The sequence below is a fragment of the Phyllostomus discolor genome, chromosome 6 (genome assembly GCF_004126475.2).
Source record: "Phyllostomus discolor isolate MPI-MPIP mPhyDis1 chromosome 6, mPhyDis1.pri.v3, whole genome shotgun sequence".
Taxonomy (NCBI): Eukaryota; Metazoa; Chordata; class Mammalia; order Chiroptera; family Phyllostomidae; genus Phyllostomus; species Phyllostomus discolor.
The window spans coordinates 124,773,375-124,795,190 of record NC_040908.2 but is presented as its reverse complement, the minus strand read 5'-3'; the positions used below and the strand labels follow the sequence as shown (position 1 = coordinate 124,795,190).

At 37.9% G+C, this 21,816-nt stretch overlaps 2 protein-coding genes across 3 annotated transcripts; one reads left to right on the top strand and one right to left on the bottom strand.

Annotated features, from left to right (window-relative positions):
- Positions 1-285: 285 nt before the first annotated feature.
- LOC114498931 (olfactory receptor 56B4-like) lies at positions 286-1,427 on the bottom strand. Its single transcript, XM_028514930.2, has one exon. The coding sequence runs from the start codon at positions 1,418-1,420 to the stop codon at positions 479-481; it is 942 nt and encodes a 313-aa protein (XP_028370731.1). The 5' UTR covers positions 1,421-1,427; the 3' UTR covers positions 286-478.
- Positions 1,428-9,893: 8,466 nt separating this feature from the next.
- Positions 9,894-16,052, top strand: LOC114500422 (olfactory receptor 52E4-like). Of its 2 annotated transcripts, none has more exons than XM_036030198.1 (2): positions 9,894-10,040; positions 12,033-16,052. In XM_036030198.1, exon 2 carries the CDS (start codon positions 12,736-12,738, stop codon positions 13,696-13,698), a length of 963 nt encoding a protein of 320 aa, XP_035886091.1. In that variant the 5' UTR covers positions 9,894-10,040; positions 12,033-12,735; the 3' UTR covers positions 13,699-16,052. The 2 variants fall into 2 exon arrangements, with proteins under 2 accessions (XP_035886091.1, XP_035886092.1); XM_036030199.1 differs by lacking the exon at positions 9,894-10,040 and adding an exon at positions 11,552-11,756.
- The last annotated feature ends 5,764 nt before the right edge of the window (positions 16,053-21,816 follow it).

Here is a 21,816-nt window from a genome sequence, read left to right as displayed (position 1 = left end):
GGTGGCAACAATGGTCAAGGACATTTCATTTTTTACTTCTACTTATTTCTAGTAATAGGAAATCTCATATTTTTCATGTACCTATTTTGATTATGAGACTGACAGCTTTCCTGATATTCTTGGCCTTTTCATTTTTTACCATATAGGTCTATTCAGAAATACAACCTCTTCCTAACACCTACGTGCCTTTTATTTTTAAGTATTTTGTTATTCACACTTGAGAATGTGTACATTGACTTTGAGAGAGGGGAAGGAAGGGAGAGAGGAAGAGAGAAAAATACTGCTGAGAGAAACATTGATCATTTGCCTCTGTCATGAAACCCTATTTGAGATTGAACCCACAACCAAGGTACGTGCCCTGACCAGGAATCAAACCAAGGACCCTTCAGTGTACCAGACTACATTCTTAAAACTGAGACACACTAGCCAAAGCTATTGGCCTTTTGAAAGTATTGCTAATTGGTGGACAATTCTACACCTACTTATGCAACCTCTGGAAGCCTCGTCTGAGCTCATGCATCCTGAGGGCATAAACCATGGGGTTGAGAGCAGGGGGAATGACATTGTGTAGCACATTAAGGAGTACAGGGATAAGGGGAATCTTTTTCTCTACAAGGTGTGTAACAGACAGCACAATAATACCTGTATAGAAGAAGAGGATGAGGATGAGGTGTGAGCTGCAGGTGCTCAGAGCCTTGGACATTGCTTCTGCTGAGTTCAGCCTCAGTACAGTGTGAAGGATTAGAGCATAGGAAGAAAAAACCAGAGCCATATCACTCCCAACCAGGATCCAAGCTAACATCAGTTGGTAGAATTTGTTCACAGTGATGTCATCACAAGCCAGGCTGATAACACCCAAGTTAGAGCACAGGCAGTGGTCAATTTCATCCTTGGAGCAGTAGAGCCTTTGGGCAGCCAGTACAGGCACTGGGATGGTGAACAGGCAATTTCTGAGCACCATGAATCCTATGACTCTAACCATAAAAGCTTCAGTGACTATGGTGGGATATCGCAGTGGGTGACAGATGGCTATGTATCTGTCCACTGCCATGCAGAGGAAGATACCAGACTCCATGCAAAAGAAACAGTGGATGACATACATCTGAACAAAACATTCAGGGAGGCTGATGGCCTTGGCATCAAACCAGAAGATGGCTATAATCTTGGGCATAATAGTGCTGGCCAAGCCAATGTCCACAACTGCCAATATGCTCAGGAGATGGTACATGGGCTCATGGAGTGTGGACTCATGTTGGATAGTGATCAAGATGAGGATATTGGCAGCAAGAGCTAAAAGATAGAGCAGAGCCAGGGGCAGGGAGAGCCAGTGCTGCCACTCATGAATGCCTGGGAGCCCCATCAAGATGAACTGGGAAATCTGGAGGCTGGAACTATTGGTAAGACTGGTGGAGGTATCCATGGCACCGGTGCCCTGTTCTTAGTGTCTGTCCATGAAACTGGAATAGGAAAGGGGTTGCATTTGAAAGTTCAGCTAAGGGTCTCAATTAGAGATTTCCAACAATGACCCAGTTTATTTGTGAATTACCATCTTTGTATTTTTTATTTTTGACTCTGGGAGATATTCCACAGAATAACAATAAAGAAAGCCAAAACTAGTTGTAAATAGAGAGATTAGAATAGCTAATTGTTATCACCACTCACTTGTCCAAATACATCAATGATAATCTTATCACCAACAGATAACACATATTAATATTTGGTTTATATCATATGGAGATAATTTTGTATCTTTGTCTTTATCAATATGTTCTAAGACAAGATAGGTGCTCAGTAAAAAAAATTACTGCATGAATATAAATGAACCAGACTTTCAGTATCATAAAGCAATCTAGAGTCTTAATTTTAATGACCACTTTATATTCCTATATTTGACTATTTCTCAAATTAATAACCAATATTTTACTTTCAGATTATTTCCCTAGAGTGGGATTTCAGAAATAAACAAAATTGATGCATGCAAAAAACATAGCCATCTTAACATATTAATTTTAACATTATTTTGATATTCTGAGTGTTTTATATATGCATGTTAAAAAATAAACATAATAAAAACATTAAACCCACTCTTAGGATTCCCAAATTCTTTTCTTTTCTCCATAGTCAGTCAGTAATAATTTCTTGAGAATCCTTCCAGAGATAGTTTTTTCATGGACAAAAATATATGTATTAACTATTTTTCCATAAAAGACAAAAACAAATCTAATCATACTGATCATACCTTTCTTATCCTTTGTTTCCTTGACTTTTCTTTATTAGCTAGTTATTATCTTGGAGTCTATTCCACATCTCCATATAGATATACTTCATTGTTGTGAAGTTGCATGATTTTCTACCACATGGATGTCCAATATTTTCTTGAGAACTTTTCTCTATCTCCCTCCCTTCCCTCTCTAAAAATAAATAAATAAAATCTTAAAAAAAGGAGAACTTTTGATGAACGGTATTTCCAGTATTTTGCCACTGAAAATAAAATGATTAAAATGTGCTTGTTCATATATCTGTAAGTATATATGTAAATTTATACATAGGATAATTTCCAAGAAGTGAATTCCTGGTGCAATGGGAAAAAAATATTTTGATTGATACTGCCAAATTGTCTGCAAGAGCATTTCTGGTCCTGTATGACAGTAGTGCACTTTTAATGCTCCTGACGTACACTAGAAGTTTGCTTCATAGATACATTGTAGTACTTTATACACCCAGAATTTGTTCATGAGTGTGTCTATTTCATCACACCCAACCATAACTGAAAATTTTAATTTAAAACTATTTATTAATGGAATAAGTAAAAATTAAAATTTTAGTTTTAGTTCCTTTCCCTTCATTATTTAGTGATCTTTGACATTTTCAAAGGGCATTTACCCCCCATTGTATACATAGTTAATCTTCTCTTTTAGCTTTATGTGCAACTCATTTGTAGTATTAAATGAAATAATGTTTTTCAAGTGCTTAGCATGGAGTCTGGCAGCACATCTGATTAATATGTATGAGTTTCATTATATCTTAAAAATACTATATCTGTTGAATTTTTTGAAATAATTCCTTTTATTCATTTTCTATTAAAATCTATCACTTCAAAATATCTTTGCTTATTGATTTTTAGATAGAGAGAGAGCAAGCTGAATAGAGAAATACCAACTTGTTGCTCCACCCACTTATGCAGTCACTAGTTGATTCAAGTTACACCTGTGTGTACACTTAAACTTCTGTGTGTTCATAACAAGTGCACTTTAAATTCATTATTTCATTATTTCAGGCTTTAAATAATGTGAAGCACACATTTTAAAAAGAATTAACTTCCATTTATTTATAAAAATTTATTTTAAAATTAATTTTTAACCAATTTGAGGTATGGCATGGAATGACAACATACCTAAATTAATTTCACCCAGAAAGAGTTAAACCATTGTTCCAGCATGCATGAGTAAAGAAGCCTTCCTCTCCCTATTAATTAACAATGTGTTTTTTTTTGCCAAATATAAATTCAGACATATATTTAAGGATCATTGCTGGACTGGAGAGTATTCTCTGCTTTTAGTTCTAGTACTAGTTGGATTAGTCTATTTACATATGGAAGAGTCTTAGTAACAATTTCAGATCCACTTTTAAATAAAAAAGCTGGTTGTGGTATTTTTTAATATAAAACTAAAACATAAATCAAATGTAGAAGAAATGTTTTTACCCCTCTGAATCGATTCTTTCCTTTCATTTACTTTTTTTTCTTTAAGAGAACTTAATTTTTAATGACATTTTACTAAGTCAAAGCATCTTTTCTTTAGTGCTAACCTAATTTCTTTTTTTCTTTTTTACTGTTGTTTAGTTATAGTTATCCTGCCTTTTTGCCCCCATTGTTCACTCTACCCCATTCCCCCTGCTCTCAGTCAATCCTCCCTCCATTGTCTGTGCCCATGACTCCTCTATTTGTGTTCCTTTGCTTGCTTGTTCCCATTCTTTCCCCTCTTGTGCCTCTCCCCACTTCCTTTTGGTCACTGCCATTTTGTTCTTTGTTTCCAAGTCTCTGGTTCTATTTTGCTCATTCATTTGTTTTGTTGATTAGGTTCCACTTATATGTGAGATCATATGGTATTTGTCGTTCACCACCTGACTTATTTTACTTAGCATAATGCTCTCCAGTCTTTTCATTTAAAAAGCTGTGGCTTTTCTGTCCTAGGTGTTTTTGGAATTTTTTCTCAGGAATATTACTGTTTTTGTCTCATTATATTTCCTAATTGGGTATTATTACTTACAGAAACCTTGTAATGATTATTGTTTTATTAAAAAATTCCACAAAATATAGCTACTTTACACTATTGCATTGCAAAGCTAATAGGTTTTCAGTAAATTCCTAGAATTTTTTTTGGTAGACAAATGTATTACCTATATTTCGGAGAACTTGGAATAGTATAAGCTTTCATTTTTATTTTGCATCTTATTACAATTTCTATAATTTCCTCAACAATATAAAGAAGCACTGATAGTCAGCATCCCTGTTTGGCTTAGACTAAGTTGAATGCCTTTGGAGCTCACCCCAGTGTGGGGTGCTAAATAATGCTTTTTGGATAAATAGTCTTTATTACTTTTGGTGGTTTGATTTTTGAGTTTTGGTTTTTTATTTTATTTTTGAATCATAAATAAGTGACTTCCATCCCTCTCTCTCCTCAGGATCTTGGATCTATGATTTAAGTGGGAGGACATCCTGTTCCCACCAGTCTGTCAGCCCACTTGCCTCCCCTGCCTTGGGCTCTATGGTGGTTGCTTTTTCCTCTGCTAGAACTTCTGTTCTTTCTAGCGTGACCAGAGGGGAGTTCTGTCTCATTTTTCTACTTGTTCTCCAGAACTCAGGCCTCTGCTTTGTACAGGTGAAGATCTTTAGGGAAAAGAGGGTCAGTGTTCGAAGGACTGAACTAAGGAAGCTGACTGAGAAAGCTCAGATTACAGGAGAACACCAGAACCGAGAGCCATGAACACAGAGCAAGGAAACTGCCTCCTCCACTCACCTTGGCCCCTGGTAAGCCCTGCTAGGAGGTCCTGGAAAGAACCTCTCCAAATGGCACTGCCTTCTGTAGCTGCTTCAACTCTCTTGGCTACACCTCTTTTTATGCCATTGTTGCTGAGAGTACATCTTCTCCTGTCCCCTGGGGTCTGGGCTGTTGCACAGACTGGAGCCTGGAGTTGCCCTGATCCTTCTCTGCCACTTTCCAGGACCTCCAGGAGGCTCTCTCTAATTGTTTTTCCCATGTGCATCAAGGTTTGGTGTCTTTTCATCACAGCTCCAAAAGGCCCCCAATGATCTCAGAGGTGTTTCCAGCTCAGGTCAGGAAACAGAGATACTCAGTCCCCAGTCCCATGGGAACCATTATTAGATGGCCATCTCTGTCTTGATGAAGGCCAACCTGTGGCCCAGGATGGCTATGAATGTGACCCAACACAAAATTGTACATTTACTTGAAACATTATGAGATTTTTTTGGTGATTATGTGTCACAATGTATTTAATATGTGGCTCAAGACAACTCTTCTTTCAGTGTGGCTCAGAGACCAAAAGGTTGGACACCCCTGTTTTAGGAAGAGGTGTCTCTCCTCTTCTCTGAATCCCTGCACTCCTGCCCCTTCTTCCAACATACACACCTTCCTTCAGCCTATTCAGGGGACAATTTTCTAGCAGGCTTGTACTTTGTGCTTTATCTTTTTCCATTTCATTTTTCATAAGTTATTTCTCCCATATATAAACATAAAAACGCCGATGCCTCTTCTTATGGAAACCTCTTGTTTGACCCTCCATGTCAACTTTGCACCCTGCTCTGTACCCATGAGTTTAAAGTATATGACCTCTGGTTTATGGTTGGATTTGGCTAATGAGAGGCATTTTGAAAAGTCAGAGGACAGCCAGAAAGATAAGTTGAAAAATATATTCCTATGAATCTTTTCCTACCCAGTGTTGGGTAATGTCTGTGTTCCTCTCCTGAAGGCTTCCTGTCCCTATGACGTGGTTCCCCTGTGGTTCTTGTCAAATCTGGTCAATACTGGCAGCTGTTTCTTCCCACTGCTCCTCATATCTATCAAATGGTAATGGCTTTTGAGGTTGCCAGCCCAGGTATATTTCACCTTCCTATTTTATTATTGTTTTATTATCATTTTTTACAATTATTTTATTGTTGTTCAAGTACAGTTGTCTGCATTTTCCCTCTGCCACTCCCCTTGACCCCAGCCATCCCCACCTCCCTCCCCTGATTCAACTCCTCCTTGGTTTTGTGAATGTGCCCTTTATAGCCATTCTTGAAAACCCTTCCCCCTCTTTCCCCCTCATTATCCCCTCCCACCTCCCCTCTGGCTACTGTCAGATTGTTCTTAAACTCTACCCCCATTTTGGTATATTCTCTTCATTATATTCTCCTCTGTCTTCCCTTTTGCACGTGCGACTTCTTTTATGCTGGGACTTTGACCAGGATGCCTCTTCATCTAATTATCTCTCTCCCTGAGCCCTACTCTTGAATCTGCTTCTTCTTCTATTCTTTTACAAACTTCCTGAAACATTTCTTTTAATGTACAGCTCCCAATTTTTACTGTTTCTAAACCTATTTGTGACTTACATTTTCCTACTAAATAAAAAATTTTTCTCTTCTCCCATTTTCTAAAAGCTTACATAGGGTTATTATTGTTCATTTCTTAAATGTTTGATAGAATTTACCAGTAAAGGCTTAATCCCACAGAGCAATATTTTTGCCAATATATCTGCTAGAGCAAGGGAAATAAAGGAAAAAATAAACAAATGGGACTACATCAAATTAATATTGCCTGAACAGCTAAGAAAACATCAGCAAAATGAAAAGGAAGCCAACCCTATAGGAAAACATATTTGCCAATGATATCTTGGACAAGAGTTTGATCTCCAAAACATATAAAGAACTCACACCACTCCACACCAGGAAGACAAAAAATCCAATTGAAAATAGGCAAAGGACCTGAACAGACATTTGTCCAAGGAGGACATGCAGAGGGCCCATAGGCATATGAAAGGATGCTCAACATCACTAGCCATCAGAGAGATGCAAATTAAAACTGCAATGAGAAACCACCTCACACTTTGTCAGAATGTCCATCATTAACAAATCAACAAAGAACAAGTGCTGAAAATAATTTAGAAAAAAGGGAACCCTAGGACACTGTTGGTGGGAATGCAGACTGGTGCAACCACTGTGCAAAACAGTATGGAATTTCCTCAGAAAACTAAAAGTGGAACTGCTTTTTCACCCAGTGATTCTACTGCTGGGATTATATCCTAAGAATCCTGAGATACCAATTCAAAAGAATTTATACACACCAATGTTCATAGCAGCATAATTTACAATAGCCAAGTGCTGGAAGCAACCTAAGTGCCCATCATTAAATGAATGGATCAAAAAATTATGGTACATTTACACGATGGAATACTGAATAGTAGAAAGAAAGAAGGAACTTCTACCTTTTGAGACAGTATGGATGGAGAGTATTATGTTAAGTGAAATAAGCCAGGCAGTGAAAGACAAATACCATATGATCTCACCTATAACAGGAACCTAATGAACTAAACAAACAAACAAACAAACAAACAAACAAATAAGCAAAATAGAACAAGAGACATGGAAACAAGGAACAAACTGACAGGGACCAGAGGGGAGGGTGGAGAGGGATAAAGGAGGAAAGATGGGAAGGCTCTAGTTAAAGAACATATATAAATGACCCATGGACGTGGACAACAGGGTGGGGAGTGACTGTGGGAGTGGAAGGTGGGTGTGGTAGTGGAGACCAACAGGGAAATATTTGGACAACAGTAATAGAACAACAATTAAAAAAAAGACTTGATCCATCGCTTCTCGGCCTTTTGGCTAAGATCAAGTGTAAAAAAAGACTTGATCCAGTTTTTTTCTTTTTACATCATTTCCCCTCCTTTCTTCCAGGATTTCACCTAGTCAACCCACTTTAATATCATATCCTTCTTCTATGCCCATAATACTATGAAATAAATCTATTAAAGCATTAATTTACTATTGTCACTGCCCTGCTTCATCAATTGCCATCTCTGTTGTGTTATCGTTCTTGACCTCTTATTAACATGTAGCACTGTTCAGAAGAGGACTTGAGGCCTGTTGCAGTTTGGCCTCAACCTCCCTCTCAAACCCAATTACTCTCCACTGCTCCCTCAATATTGAGTTCTTAACTGTTTATCAAAAATTTCATACTTTAGAAATGTTAGTGTCCTTTTTAATGCTAGTGAGTCATTCTGGCATATTGTACTCTCACTCTTCAAATTTTCCTCTCTAATCTTGCCTCATTTGTGAAGCCTTCCCTGATTCCCATAGGCATAATTAGATGCTCTTTCTCTAAGGAGTTTCCATATCTCAAGGTGTGACTCCAGGTCTTTGCATGTATCTCTGCTTTGTCTTTTTGGTTGTGCTTTTCCTTAGTTTAATGTGTATCTTCTATCTTACCATGCTTAAAATCTCTGTATTTTTTTCCCCACAATCTTACAAGGAACTCAGGAAATATTTTTTTTCTTTGATCTAAATTATTGATTTAAAGTCTCTTGACTATTTTTGGAGCTTCAGCCTTGTTTAAATCTCTTAATGTTTTGTATAATTTCTGACTTTAGGTAGTTAGTCAGTGTTTAGTGTTAGTGTTCCAGTCACGTGATCCATATACACAATAATATAATGCCCCAGTTCTAGGACTTTTTTATTTTGGGGGTTTAATTTCCTGTTTCAATTACCAGCTCACCCCCTCATTTCCTCTTGGACTGGCCTTTGTATCACTAATGTTACCTGTGTTGCCTATTTCTTCCTCTTCCACTGGGGTTCTTCATGTTAGGGTTTATAATGTGAAGTCATGGCAGGATATATACTCTTGGTTTTATGTGAGACAGCACCTGCTGTTCTTCTTCCCTCTAGAATGGCAGTAACCTTAGAACATGGCTCTCCTACAAGGATGACCTGATATTGGGTACCACCATTCCTAATTAAACTTGCACTATTCTCTTCCAATATAGCTTATATTGATGTCTACCTTTCTGATAAGGAACTGTCATTATGAAGACACACAGGCCTGGCTGAGTCTTGAACTATGAGTTTGTATATTTTTATTCTGTTTTTCCTTTGGTTCACAAGACAAATCACTTTTTTCCCCACTGGGAATTTCTTTCTGGATTTGAAGAAACCATGAATAACCATGTTTGCCACCACAAGTGTTTTCCTATGTAAGCACTGTACACTCAATTTCTGCAGTCCCTGTCAACCCAACGCAATGTTCATGTTCTTCAGACTCTTGAATGTCCTTCTATAGATTAATCTAGCACCATTTTCAATAGTGATTTTGATGGCTGCAGTCAGAGTCAAATGTAGAGATAGTGAATAAAAAGGGGAAGACTTGTGAGTTAAGGTGAGATAACATATGTATGACAATAGCTACAAGACTCAGCCTACCCTTGTACCTTCATTTTGAATAACAGGAGACATTTGCTATTTTCTCCAACCTTTTTACTCTGTCAGATTTTCTCTTCTTATAAAGGCTCCTACTTATTAATCCATTCTTCCTCTCATGGTTCCACCTATATCACAGGGGTCATTGGGGTAATGTTGTATGCTGGTTTTGGTGTTGTTCCTCCCCATCCCCTACTTCTTTCCTTATCCTTCCTGGATCAGATTTTGGTTGGCCATCAAACCAGATGATCCCTTTCCCCATTTTAGGCCTCTCTCTGCTCCTGGATGTAGGGCCTTGGCACTCTCTTAGCATGGCACCCTAGAGTATGCTGTTCAAAATATTCCCTGCTGGGGTTGTTCCCTGTGGCCCCAATAAGAGAAAGAGATATTGTTAGACCTCTGTTTGAAGAGGATACAGAAGTACTAATTGGTGTTTGGGTGGTAGAAGCTTCACTTTGGTTCCCTACAGGCAATGCCTGAAAAGGTGCCTATTAAATACCCTGTTCTTAGGACCTGACTGGTGGCTTAATTTCTCATCCATCTGTAGGTCAACCAGTGAAGCTCTTTGGTGAGTAATTTCAAAGGGTAGACCCAAAGAAAAGAGATACATACAAGCTCCATCACAAATTAGCTTTATTCCAACTTCTATAGATCTGAATAATCTGACAGTCTGTGTGGGGCAGAAATACATGGTCTTGATATCATTATGGAAAATTAGAAATACTGCCAATACTCTGTACATCATCTGAGGTCTAATTGGACCTTTTGTTGTATACAGATACAGGCAAGGGGGGGGTGGTGTCCAGATGTATGAGAATTCCTTCCTCTAAAAGAGGTAAACATCTTTTTTGTCCCTGTTCAATAGCCAGCTATTTGTAAATCTGCTCCTCATTGAAGCCCACAGGGTGAGTTGCAGGGAAACATTTATGGAGGCACCTAAACCAGTGTCCCAGATTACTATGGTTCCAGGACCCTTTACCTATTTTTACCTGCCTCCCTCATGAGAAGTAGAGGAGCTGAGCTTATTGGGGCAGACTTTTCCTTAATATATATAAGATTATAATGAGGAACGTTTGCTGGGTCCTGAGGGGATAGATGGGACATCAGATGTAATTATTTCTTACATTGTTCGAAGACACCATTATGTTCCAAAAGGTGGGCTGAGTACTAAGGTTGGTCAGCTTTGCAGGCAATTTGAAGCAGATGCTCAGGTGATCAGAGCCACATTTCTTGACACCCTCCACCTCCCCACCTAATAGTATATTCTGGGGGTGCTGGGGAACATGTGATTGGGAGGGAAGATGAAAACAGTGTTAGGGAGGATTCAGTATTTTTGACTGGGTTGCTCCAGGTCAAAACTATTACTCTACAGACATCTTCCCATAGGATGAATCTATTATGTTTTCTTAAATCAAATGCATCATTTATGAATCTCTAAATTTTCTGTTTTTCTTAAACAGATTTATCCTAATGCATCATTTATTTCTTATACTTCAGTGAAAATATTACTATTTTCAGAATTTGACAAAGTTTTGGCATTTGAATTTACACACATATCTTGTGGGATTCTCACAATGATACTGTGCAGTGGGTTTTTGTATACTCATTTCACCTGTGAGGAATTTAAGGCTTGAAATAGTTAGATGCTTTGATTAAAGTCACACAGCTGATATATGGCAGAACTATTACTTGAATCAGGATCTTGACTCCTAGTCCAGAGTTTGTTCTATGGTACCAGAGCTGTAAGTCCACTCAACTCTCCCATCTTCCCAGCCCTCATGCCTTCTGCTGTCATCATATAGTCTCCTCAGCAGTAGTGGTTGAAGGCATGGGCAATAATCCCATGGTTTCTTTTGGAGAGAAAAGTAAAGGGTTCTTGGCTCTTATAAAGCTGTGCTATGAACTATGCCTTCTGGACCAACTTCTGCTTCTTTCCCTCATGTTTAGAGACCTTTTCCTGCTTTTCATGGAAACTGTGAGATCAACTCAGTTGCAATTTTTCTGCCTGAAGTATGAATCACTTATGTTATGATCCAAAGTCTTCTCAGACCCTGACCAAGGTCTCTGTGTGCCCTTGTGTTTTTTCTTTCACATGAAAGAATTGTGGTCTTGGAGGTATTAACAGGTATTGGGGATCATGTAAAGCCTAAATCATTCTTTAGCTGTTTGATCCCTCCACTGCTTACTTTTGGCCACAGGCCCTGGATGTTCATCCTTTGTCCTGCAGCAGTCACTGCTGACATGGAGACAGGCTGGTAACCTTCTAGCTCAGGGATCAGTAAATGTAAGTTCTTGTCTGATTGTGTCATAAAATAGATCTAGGACTTTGGGTCATCACTTTTTTCTAGACTTTAGTTTTCTAACCTGCAAAATGATGATTTTGGCATAGTATATGTTGGGAATCTGAATAATTTCATACACTTTGTGTGATTACATGAAACATGACACTGGGGGAAATATCTTCCCATTTTCTATCCTGTTCTTAATAATGTGGCTGTGATACAGATTTTTTTTTGGCTTTCACATGGTTGTTATTACCAAGAGCTTCTGTTTGTTCCAGGTCACCACAACTCTGAACTTTGTGTCTACCCCTGTACAACAGCACCTTGAAGAAGAGGGAGATACAGGAGGTGGTGAAATCAGACAGCCATTTAGGTACTAGGGAAATAAGATATGCATTTGTGAAATGACTGGAAAATAATCCAAAGAAGAATCTGATTAATATTGGAGTCCTCAAAGACCATTTTTTCTGTAACTTGGCAGTGAAGTTTGGCGAGTGAGATATCTCCAAATTAAGTTATTTTGCAGATGTTAAGATTTTGGGTGGATTTGAATGAAAGTTAGTGGTGTAATACTAGGGGTCAATGTTGATTAAATCTAGCACCAGCATTCAGAACTTGGGAATATGAGCATGACAGGAAGCATTTTTATGTAACATAAGTTCCTGAGTATTTACTGAAATTTGCTTATGTGAATTGCTCCAGGTAACAGATATATTAAGATATCTGACCTGGTCTGATCTTCTAGTCCAATGCATTTTCCACTGGACCAAGTTGTCTTGCCTCTTCTATATTTGGAGATCTTGCAGAAATACTGACTAAACTGAAAATTATTTCTGAATGTTTTCTGAGAACTATGAGGAAAGAGTGATGGCGATTATGGTTTTTGTGGGACCTTATATCTTGAGCTTCCAACCCCCATATCGTTGAATTTAACCTGTCTTTTTATTTTTTTTCCAGTAGTCCTTTGCTCTTCTAAGTGAGATGATCACCATGATTCTTCTCAATAATTCTTACCTCTTCCCACATAGTTTCTTCTTGGCTGGCATTCCAGGATTGACTGCTGTCCATATTTGGATCTCACTTCCCTTTTGCTTCATGTTCCTCCTGGCAGTGACTGGGAATGGTGTTCTGCTTTTTCTTATTCGAACAGAACGTTGCCTTCACCAGCCCATGTTTTTCTTTCTTGCCATGCTCTCCTTTGTTGACCTGGTTCTCTCCCTCTCCACTTTGCCCAAGATGCTGGCTATTTTCTGGTTTGGTGCTACAGCCATTAGCTTCCACTCCTGTCTTTCCCAGATGTTCTTCATCCATGCATTTTCTGCCATGGAGTCAGGAGTGCTGGTGGCCATGGCCCTGGACCGCTTTGTGGCTATCTGTAACCCACTGCGTTATGCAACCATTCTTACCCCAGTTGTTGTGGCCAAGATTGGAGGCCTGGTGGTACTGCGAGGTGTGGTGTTGACCATCTCCTTTCCAAGCCTGGCCCATCGGCTGCCCTACTGTGGCTCCCACACTATTGCCTATACCTACTGTGAGCACATGGCAGTGGTGAAGCTGGCCTGTGGGGCCACCACCGTGGATAACCTCTATGCCTTTGCTGTGGCAATCTTTCTTGGTGTGGGGGATGTATCCTTTATTGCCTACACCTATTGGCAGATTGTGAAGACTGTAACTCATTTTCCTTCATCTGAGGCACGTGCTAAAGCAGGTAGCACATGTACAGCTCATGTCTGTGTCATCCTTTTTTTTTATGGACCAGGCTTTCTTTCTGTGGTCATTCAGCGCTTTGGCCCACCCACAGCCTCTGCTGCCAAGGTCATCTTTGCCAATCTCTACTTGCTTTTCCCCCCTGCACTTGACCCCATTGTGTATGGGGTCAAGACCAAGCAGATAAGGGAGCAACTGTTTAAAATTCTAACCCCCAAGGGAATTGATCCCACATGAGTGTACTTCTCATGATATAGACCTCAGGTGCCAGGGTGACCACACCCTGTGGGGTGGGAGACCCACAGCACAGGTTATTTGCCTAGTGGGGACAGTGAAGAGAAGCAAATAAAGTTGTCCTGAGTGTTCAGAAGTTGGGAAATCTCTTCTGAGGCATATGCTGTTTAGATATTGTGACACAAAACTGAGAGGGACTGAAGTATCTTAATTGATCAATGAATGACTAATTTTTTAATACTCTTTTCCCTAAAAGCTTATGATTTACTTGTGTTGACAAGAGAAATGCTCTATGAGGTTAAGAAACAATTAGAACTTTGATGAACATAAACCAAGTGACTTAAGAGTTCAGGGAGAAATGAATTGGATACACATTTTAAACATATGAAAACATGGGACACTTCCTACCACCATGACACTGATATACAACATGTTTGTGGGAGCAGAGAGGCTCTCTCATAAAAACAAATTTGGCATCACAGAAACAGGGTTCGAAAACTATGGAGATACTTTAGAGTTCTCAGCTTATGAGAGAAACACCTGATATATTCGTGCTCCATCTCACTCCAGAATTGCAGCTAAAGCTTGAGTTATTTATTCCATATACTTTTTCAGCTTTTTTTTTGAGATGGATGACCTTCTATGACTCCTTTAGTACTGTGTAGTTTTATGCTCTGAGAATCATAAAACTTCTTTTATTTCTCCACTTTTAGTCTCAGGTACAGAGACTTGAGTTAAAGTTTAATGCACGTACAATTATTGTTTTAACTCTTGCTTGCTCTTTTTTGTCTTCATTCCTTATGCTTTTGCCCATTTTCTTTTTGTTCTTACCATGACACTTACTTTAGTATGTTTATTTTTAAGTATTTACATGTTCTGGTAATATATATAGTATTGATTGACTGTTATGTATCCCTAATATATATAAACACCCTTCTTTAGTTCCTTAAATGTCCCTGCATCTTCCAGCCATGGTAGTCTGTGTTCTCTCTGATGTGAATACCTATTTCTATCTTTATCCTCTGTGTGCCTACTTATTTTGAACTTGAGTTCAAATTTCACCTCCCTGAAGATTTATATAACTAGATCAGTCATTGTTATCTGAACTGAGAGCTCTGTGTACATTTATTTTATTATTCATCACAATTTATAATTATATATAATGATTGGTTGAATGATCTCTGTCTTCCATTTGTACTAAATGGTGAGTTGTATTGTGTTGTTAACCTGCTACCTGATAGGCACTCAATAGATTCATGTTCAATAAATAAATCTCATTATTTAATGAACTGTCATTCTAGTACATTGCCTCATCAGTTACACTGACATATGTGTGTTTTGAATAAATGAATACATACATTTCCAAAGTGTAACACAGTAGGCACTCCATAAATTTGTATTGGAAAATTGAAATAATTTGTCACAAAATTACTGTTGCAATTACAATCACTGTTAACACTCTTGTCTTCACTGCTGTCACCATGACTAACACCCCTTTAGTTTAGTCTTTTCAAATGGTATAATCTCAACTGGTGGTATTTGGGACACTGCAGGTTCACTAGAGGTCATAGTTATTCTTACAATGCAGATTCACTGCTTTGTGTAAGCACAGAACAAAGACAAAACTAATATTTGCCTTCCTCTCCCCATCATTTGCTCATCTTTTCTTTGTATTTTCTTCCTTATCCTGAGTATTTATCAGGCTCTCAGTATCAAGATGATGATCTTGAAAATTTAGAAATTATGTTAAAATGTGATAGTGTTCTGATAGAGATTGGTTTCAAGCCCTAGAGGACTAATTCTCAATAGGAGATAATGAGCAGTAATGAGACGTGGGCACAGTTGGGTTGAAGTGATATTATAAATGATCAGGGCTTAGAAGACAAATGGCCTGGGTTATTGGGTGGGTAAGAGAAGGGTCACGGCTAAACTTTTGGTCTTTAGTGGGAATCTGCCTCAATCTTTCCCAAGCAGCTCCTGCTCTATATCATATTCAATGATCCTCTTTTCCTCTGTGAAATATTAATCTTTAATACTAGTAGTAAGAAATTAGCTCTTCAAAGAAAGGGAAAAAGTAGACACCCCCACCAACTTTTGTCTGTGCTTCATGGGTTGAAGTGGCAGAAAGATCTGCAGGAGATGGGGAGCAGTGACAGGACTGCAGAGGAAAATTCTTCAGTGGATGTAGGATGAGTGATTAGCACCAACGGGCTGAGAGATGTCTAGGTTCTTTTGGCCAAACTAACGTTGAACAATCTTAGTCTGAATATGCATTAACCGTTGATAACATGAGTTGTTTCTGCGGTTCAGCTCTTACTCCATGGTACCGTGAGCCCTTGAACACAGAGTACTGCAATAAACTCATTGAATACCCAGAAATGCAAATGAAGCTGATGTTCTCATTATTCCCATTTTTTTTTCCTAATGAAAATCTTATACTTTCTCCTAACTGGGGACCATTCATTTTATCACACATTTTTTCCTCTAGTTTAGTAGGAAGTTCACTGTTCTTGTTCCCAAATGCAATTTTCACTTTTTCTTGTAAAACAGGCCTGTAAGCAAATACAGATTGTTGCTTTTGATGTTCATGTCATTCACATATTTCATGTACTTCCTCTCCCAGTTGTGGATATATCTCCTGGTTGCTCTTCCTCATTAAATGATGACTTGGTCAGTATCTTGTACTGTATTTTTTGGCCACCCATGATTTTGTAATGACTTCTGTATTCATGTGAATGACCCATTGACATTTTTTTATATTCTTGATTTTTTCACCCCCAAAGGTCCCTACCTCATGTCTATTATCATGGCTTATCCTTGAGCCTCTTGAGAGATCACTGTATTTGTTCCCTACAGGTCTCCCAACAGTTGTGCTTCACTCTTTTCCATACTCCCAGCACAAGATTATGATTGTGTCTCATTCTTTTTCTTAAAATCTTCACAACTTTCTGCTGCCCTTTAACATGACCTGCAATGTGCATGCTAAATTTTCTGCTTACACATCAGGCTCAGTTCCTGAGTACCGAATCCCAAGATTTCATTATTCTTTCAGGTCTTTGACAACATCAAGCTCCCTTCTCTGTTGCATCAGGGATTTTGTATCCTCACCATACTCCAACATCTCTTTACTTTTAATCCATTCTTCTATAACTAACTTAAATTAGGGAGGGCTTTCCAAAACTCCTCAGGCTGAGAAGGTTCTCCTTTTTGTGCTTTAACACATTATAGTATTATTTGTAACATTTATAATTGTTATTAGGTATCTGTGATCACATACTTAACATATATCATGGCATGAATTATGATGACAAGTTCCATTTATCATATTAATGGCTTGTTTTTTCCACCATCTAGCAGAGTACTCATATTTGATATATATCTACTATCCATTGAATGAAAAGCAAGGCTTCCCATAATATGTGAATGAAATAGTTATTGAGTAGGTGAATGAATAGACTGTGCATTTGAAACATTATTGCAAAGGAGAAATGTGGCCATATGGGTGGACTGATAGCTGCTTTATCAAGGATGGGACAAAGGGAAAGATATCCTTGGTTGTGAAAAAAATATTACAGAGGACGTCTTAGCCTATCTCTTTGGGACCTTGCTGAGATGGATAGTTTGTGAATCTATATTCATCTCCTACTTGCCATGTTACACTGTAGTTGAGGTCCACAGACCTGTCATGATTCACCAGAAGAAAAGCAGAGAGCTCAATTGACCTGAGACAAGTGGCATTTGTCTTAGGTTGGATTTTCCAGAAAAAGACTCTGAAGCAGATGTTTTCATGTGAGAAGCTATTGTGAAGTAGACTTGGGAATGACACCTGTCAAAAGTGAGGGAAGCAAGATGGAGCAAAGAAAGAAGTTAAACAATGATCAATTTCTCCAGATTCCTGAGCTGACTGCAGTGTAAACTCTTGAGAGGAGTGGCCCTTCAGTGTTGTTTCATACCGAAGAGAGACGGTCAAGTCTTTGTACTCCAATAAAGACCAGTCATTTATTGAGAGCTACACTCAGAAAGGAAAATTAATCTTAGATAAGGCAGCTCTGTTTGTCTAAGGGACAGTGACTCAATTATGAGCTTTTAACGGCCAACATTCACAGCAGATGGAGCAATAAACACACTTAATCACAGAGTCCACTGAAGAAAGTTTTGGAAGAAGTAAGGCTGTCATGACTTGCAGATAACATGATATCATATATACAGTACCCTAACGATTCCAACAAAAAGCTACTAGAACTTATAAATGAATTCAGTAAAGTAGCAGGATATAAAATTAATATTCAGAAATCAGTTGCATTTTTATACACCAATAATGAAATATCAGAAAGGGATACTAAGAAAATAATCTGATTCACAATTGCTTCAATGATACCTGGGAATAATTTAAACAAAGATGTAAAAGACCTGTACTTAGAAAATTATAAGACACTGAAGAAAAAAATTGAAGAAGATACAAAAAAGTGGAAGCTTATACCATGTTCATGGATAGGAAGAATTAATATTTTTAAAATGCCCATACTACTCAAAGCAATCTACAGATTTGATACAATTCCTATCAAAATATCAATGGCATATTTTAGACCTAGAACAAATATTTCAAAAATTTATGTGGAACCACAAAAGACCCTGCATAGCCACAGCAATCTTAAGAAGAACAAAAATGGAGAAATCACTCTATCTGATATCAAACTATACTACTAGGCCATAGTAGTCAAAACAGCATGGTACTGGAAGAAAAAATTGATATATAGATCAATGCAACAGAATAGAGAGCTCAGAAATAAATTCATGCCTTTATGGTTAGTTAATATTTGACAAACGAGTCAAGAAACATACAGTGGGGTAAAGAGAGTTTATTCAATAAATGGTGTTGGGAAAATTGGATAGATACATGCAAGAAAATGAAATTAGACCACTTTATTACACCATACACAATGGATTAAAGTCTTAAATGTAAGAATTGAAGCCATAAAAATCCTAGATGGAAACATAGGCAGTAAAATCTCGAACATTTTTCACAGTGATAATTTTTCTAATATATCTGTGCAGGCAAGGGAAACAGAAATGAAAAATAAACAAATGAGACTGCATCAAGTTAAAAAGTTTTTGCACAGCAAAGAAAGCCATCAACAAGATTACAAGACAACCCACTGAATGGGAAAACATATTTGCCAATGATATATTTGATAAGTGTTACTGTCCAATACTTATGAAGAACTTGTAAAGAACTTATAAAACTCAACACCAAAAAAAAAAAGAAAAGAAAAACCAAAATCCAATCCAATTAAAAAATGGGCAAAGGACCTGAATAGACACTTCTCCAAAGAGAACATACAAGTGGCCAATAGATATATGAAAAAATGCTCAACATCAATAATCATCAGAGAAATGTAAATTAAAACCCAATGAGATATCATCTTATACCTGTCAGAATGACTTTCACCAATAAATCAACAAACAAGTGTTGGTGAGGATGTGGAGAAAAAGGAACCCTTATACACTGTTGGTGGAAATGCAGACTGGTGCAGCCACTGTGGAAAATAGCATGGAGTTTCCTGAAAAATTAAAAATTGAACTGTCTTATGACCCAGCAATTCCACTTTTGGGAATATATCCAAAGAAACGCAAAGAAGTGTGTCATCACAGCATTATTTACAATAGCCAAGATTTGGAAGCAGTACAAGTCTCCATCAGTAGATAAGTGGATAAAAAACTGTGGTACATTCACACGATTGAATATTCCTTATTTTTGTAAAAAAGAAGAAAATTTTAATGTTTTGTGACAGCATGGATGGACTTGGAGAGTATTATGTTAAATGAAATAAGCCAGTTATAAAAAGACAAATACCACGAGTTCACTTATATAAGGAATCTAATAAAAAAAACCAACAAGCAATTAAAAAAAGAAATAACTGAGTTGAGTATGTTCTGTGAGACTGAGAAGTGTGAGCTTATTGAACACTGTTTTCCTAACTCACTGAGCATGAGGTTTTCTAACACAGCCATCTGGATATACTGGCTTAAAAGTGATGGCAAGCACTGGACAGATGCAGGTGCCATTCCCCACTCTGTGGATTTGTCTGACAACTATTTCTGAGGCAGTAGACTTAGCTCTGCTTACCTCCAGCCAATCTGGAGAATACATCCAGGTGCATCTGTGTGTCCCCTGGGACCTACCAATTGGCAATAACATCTTGCCTGCCCAGTGCTTTGTGCAGTTACCAGCTTTGCCTTGGGGGAAGTATTGAGAATAAACTTGTCTTTCAGAGTGAAGGCAACAGAACCAGCAAAAAGTTTGTTATAAGATTTCAGGTATAGGCAAATGAGGTCAGGTTTGGGGCTTATGGTTTTAAGGAAGTCTACTGATGGTTCACTTCTGCTTATCCTATAGACCTTGTGATAGGAGTTGTTTCTTGGCTGGCTCTTATGGTTCTGTTCTTCAGGTACATCCCTCTGTTTGCTATATCCTTTCCACCACATAAGTTCAGTGTGTTTTGTCAAGTTTCCGTAATTTCTGGTTGTTTTGTGTACTTATTTATTTATTTAAAAATTTAATAATATTATTGTTTATTTATTTAGCAACATTACTGAGTACTAATTATATTCCAGCACTTCTGGAACTTGCCCTGTGACTGCTGTCACAGGCAAAGCACAGTCTCTGCTCTTCAAGGATGGACACACTGATGGATTTTTCATGCAAGGTAATCAGTGCAATGAGAGGCTGATTAAGTGATTTGACAGGAAAGAAAAGGACACATGCATTACAGAATATGGGGACAGCTTTACAGAATACAGGTCAGCTGGACTGAATTTACATTAATAAGTAAGGTGGCACAATATCCATTCTTAGCTAATTGTCCTTTGTGTTCTGGTCAGAGAGCTGAATATATCTCCACTCTTCCTGGGAATACAGTCCTTTCTGCTTTCCTCTTAGAATCACGGAGGAACCACTTGTTTCCTTTAGTAGTTAATGCTTAATAAGTTCTAGACTTTTCCTCTATACTCATGTACCACAGAGCACAGCCATCTCTGCTTCTGTCTTTCACCCATTACAGCTTGACTTCATTCTTCACTGCTCCACAACAGGGCTCCTGTCAAAACGACGAGTGGCCTTCCACTGATGCACAGCTGTTTCCTGACTTCTCAGCTGCAAAATGAGAAGTGTCCTTAAACTTGCAGTAGAAGGGGAGTAGTTAAGAAAGAGAATTAATGTTCTCACTGCGTGGAATGTTAAGCACTGAAATGTAAATTTTTTTAAGATTATGAGATTATCCTAGGGTGGAGGGTCTCAATAAAGATAATATATCACTATTACTTGATATATTTACTTGAAGTTAACAGTGGCTTTGAATCTAGAAGGAAAACAAAGGCTGGAAGATATATACCTACTAGTTATTTCAGATTTTGTAAGTGCATGTTCAGAGCTGGGGGGCAATATTGTAGTCACCATTGATTTATAAACAAGACAATTGGAGTGATATATTGTTGCATAATTCACAAAAGATGAGTTATTTCTGACCCTTTTTATATAAATATATATACATGCATTCCTCACTTAGGTAACAAATATAATTATTGCAGACTATGCCCATATTTTAAGACAAACATACAGGAACAAACATTCAGTTTCAAGATTTTGTTTCAATGCCCTGAAGATGACCCACATGGAGAAGATTACTTAGAGCACCTATTTAATTGGTGCTTTTTGTTAACATAGGTGTTAGAAACACTGAATTATCATCACATTTTGACAAGAGATATACATGGTAAAAGTTTGAAACATAGAAGCAGATTCATGGAGACCAGGAGAAAAGGCAAGACCCCAGTGATCTCATATATTAAAGTTAATAATAATAACTGTATTGATATAAGATAATTTATACAAGATAACTCTTAAAAACCTTGTATGCAAATCTTAAATGTATATTTTTTCATCAATTAAACTCACTAAAGAATTTTAAGCTTGGATGTGACATAATGACATATCCATTTCAGGAAAACCCCTTTGACTGGCAGGGTGGAGAGTGACTGGGAAGAGTATGAAAGCAAAGGCAGAGAGAGCTAAGAAAACAACCCAGGTGAGAGCAGTTGGGAGTGTAGACTTGGCAGCGACAT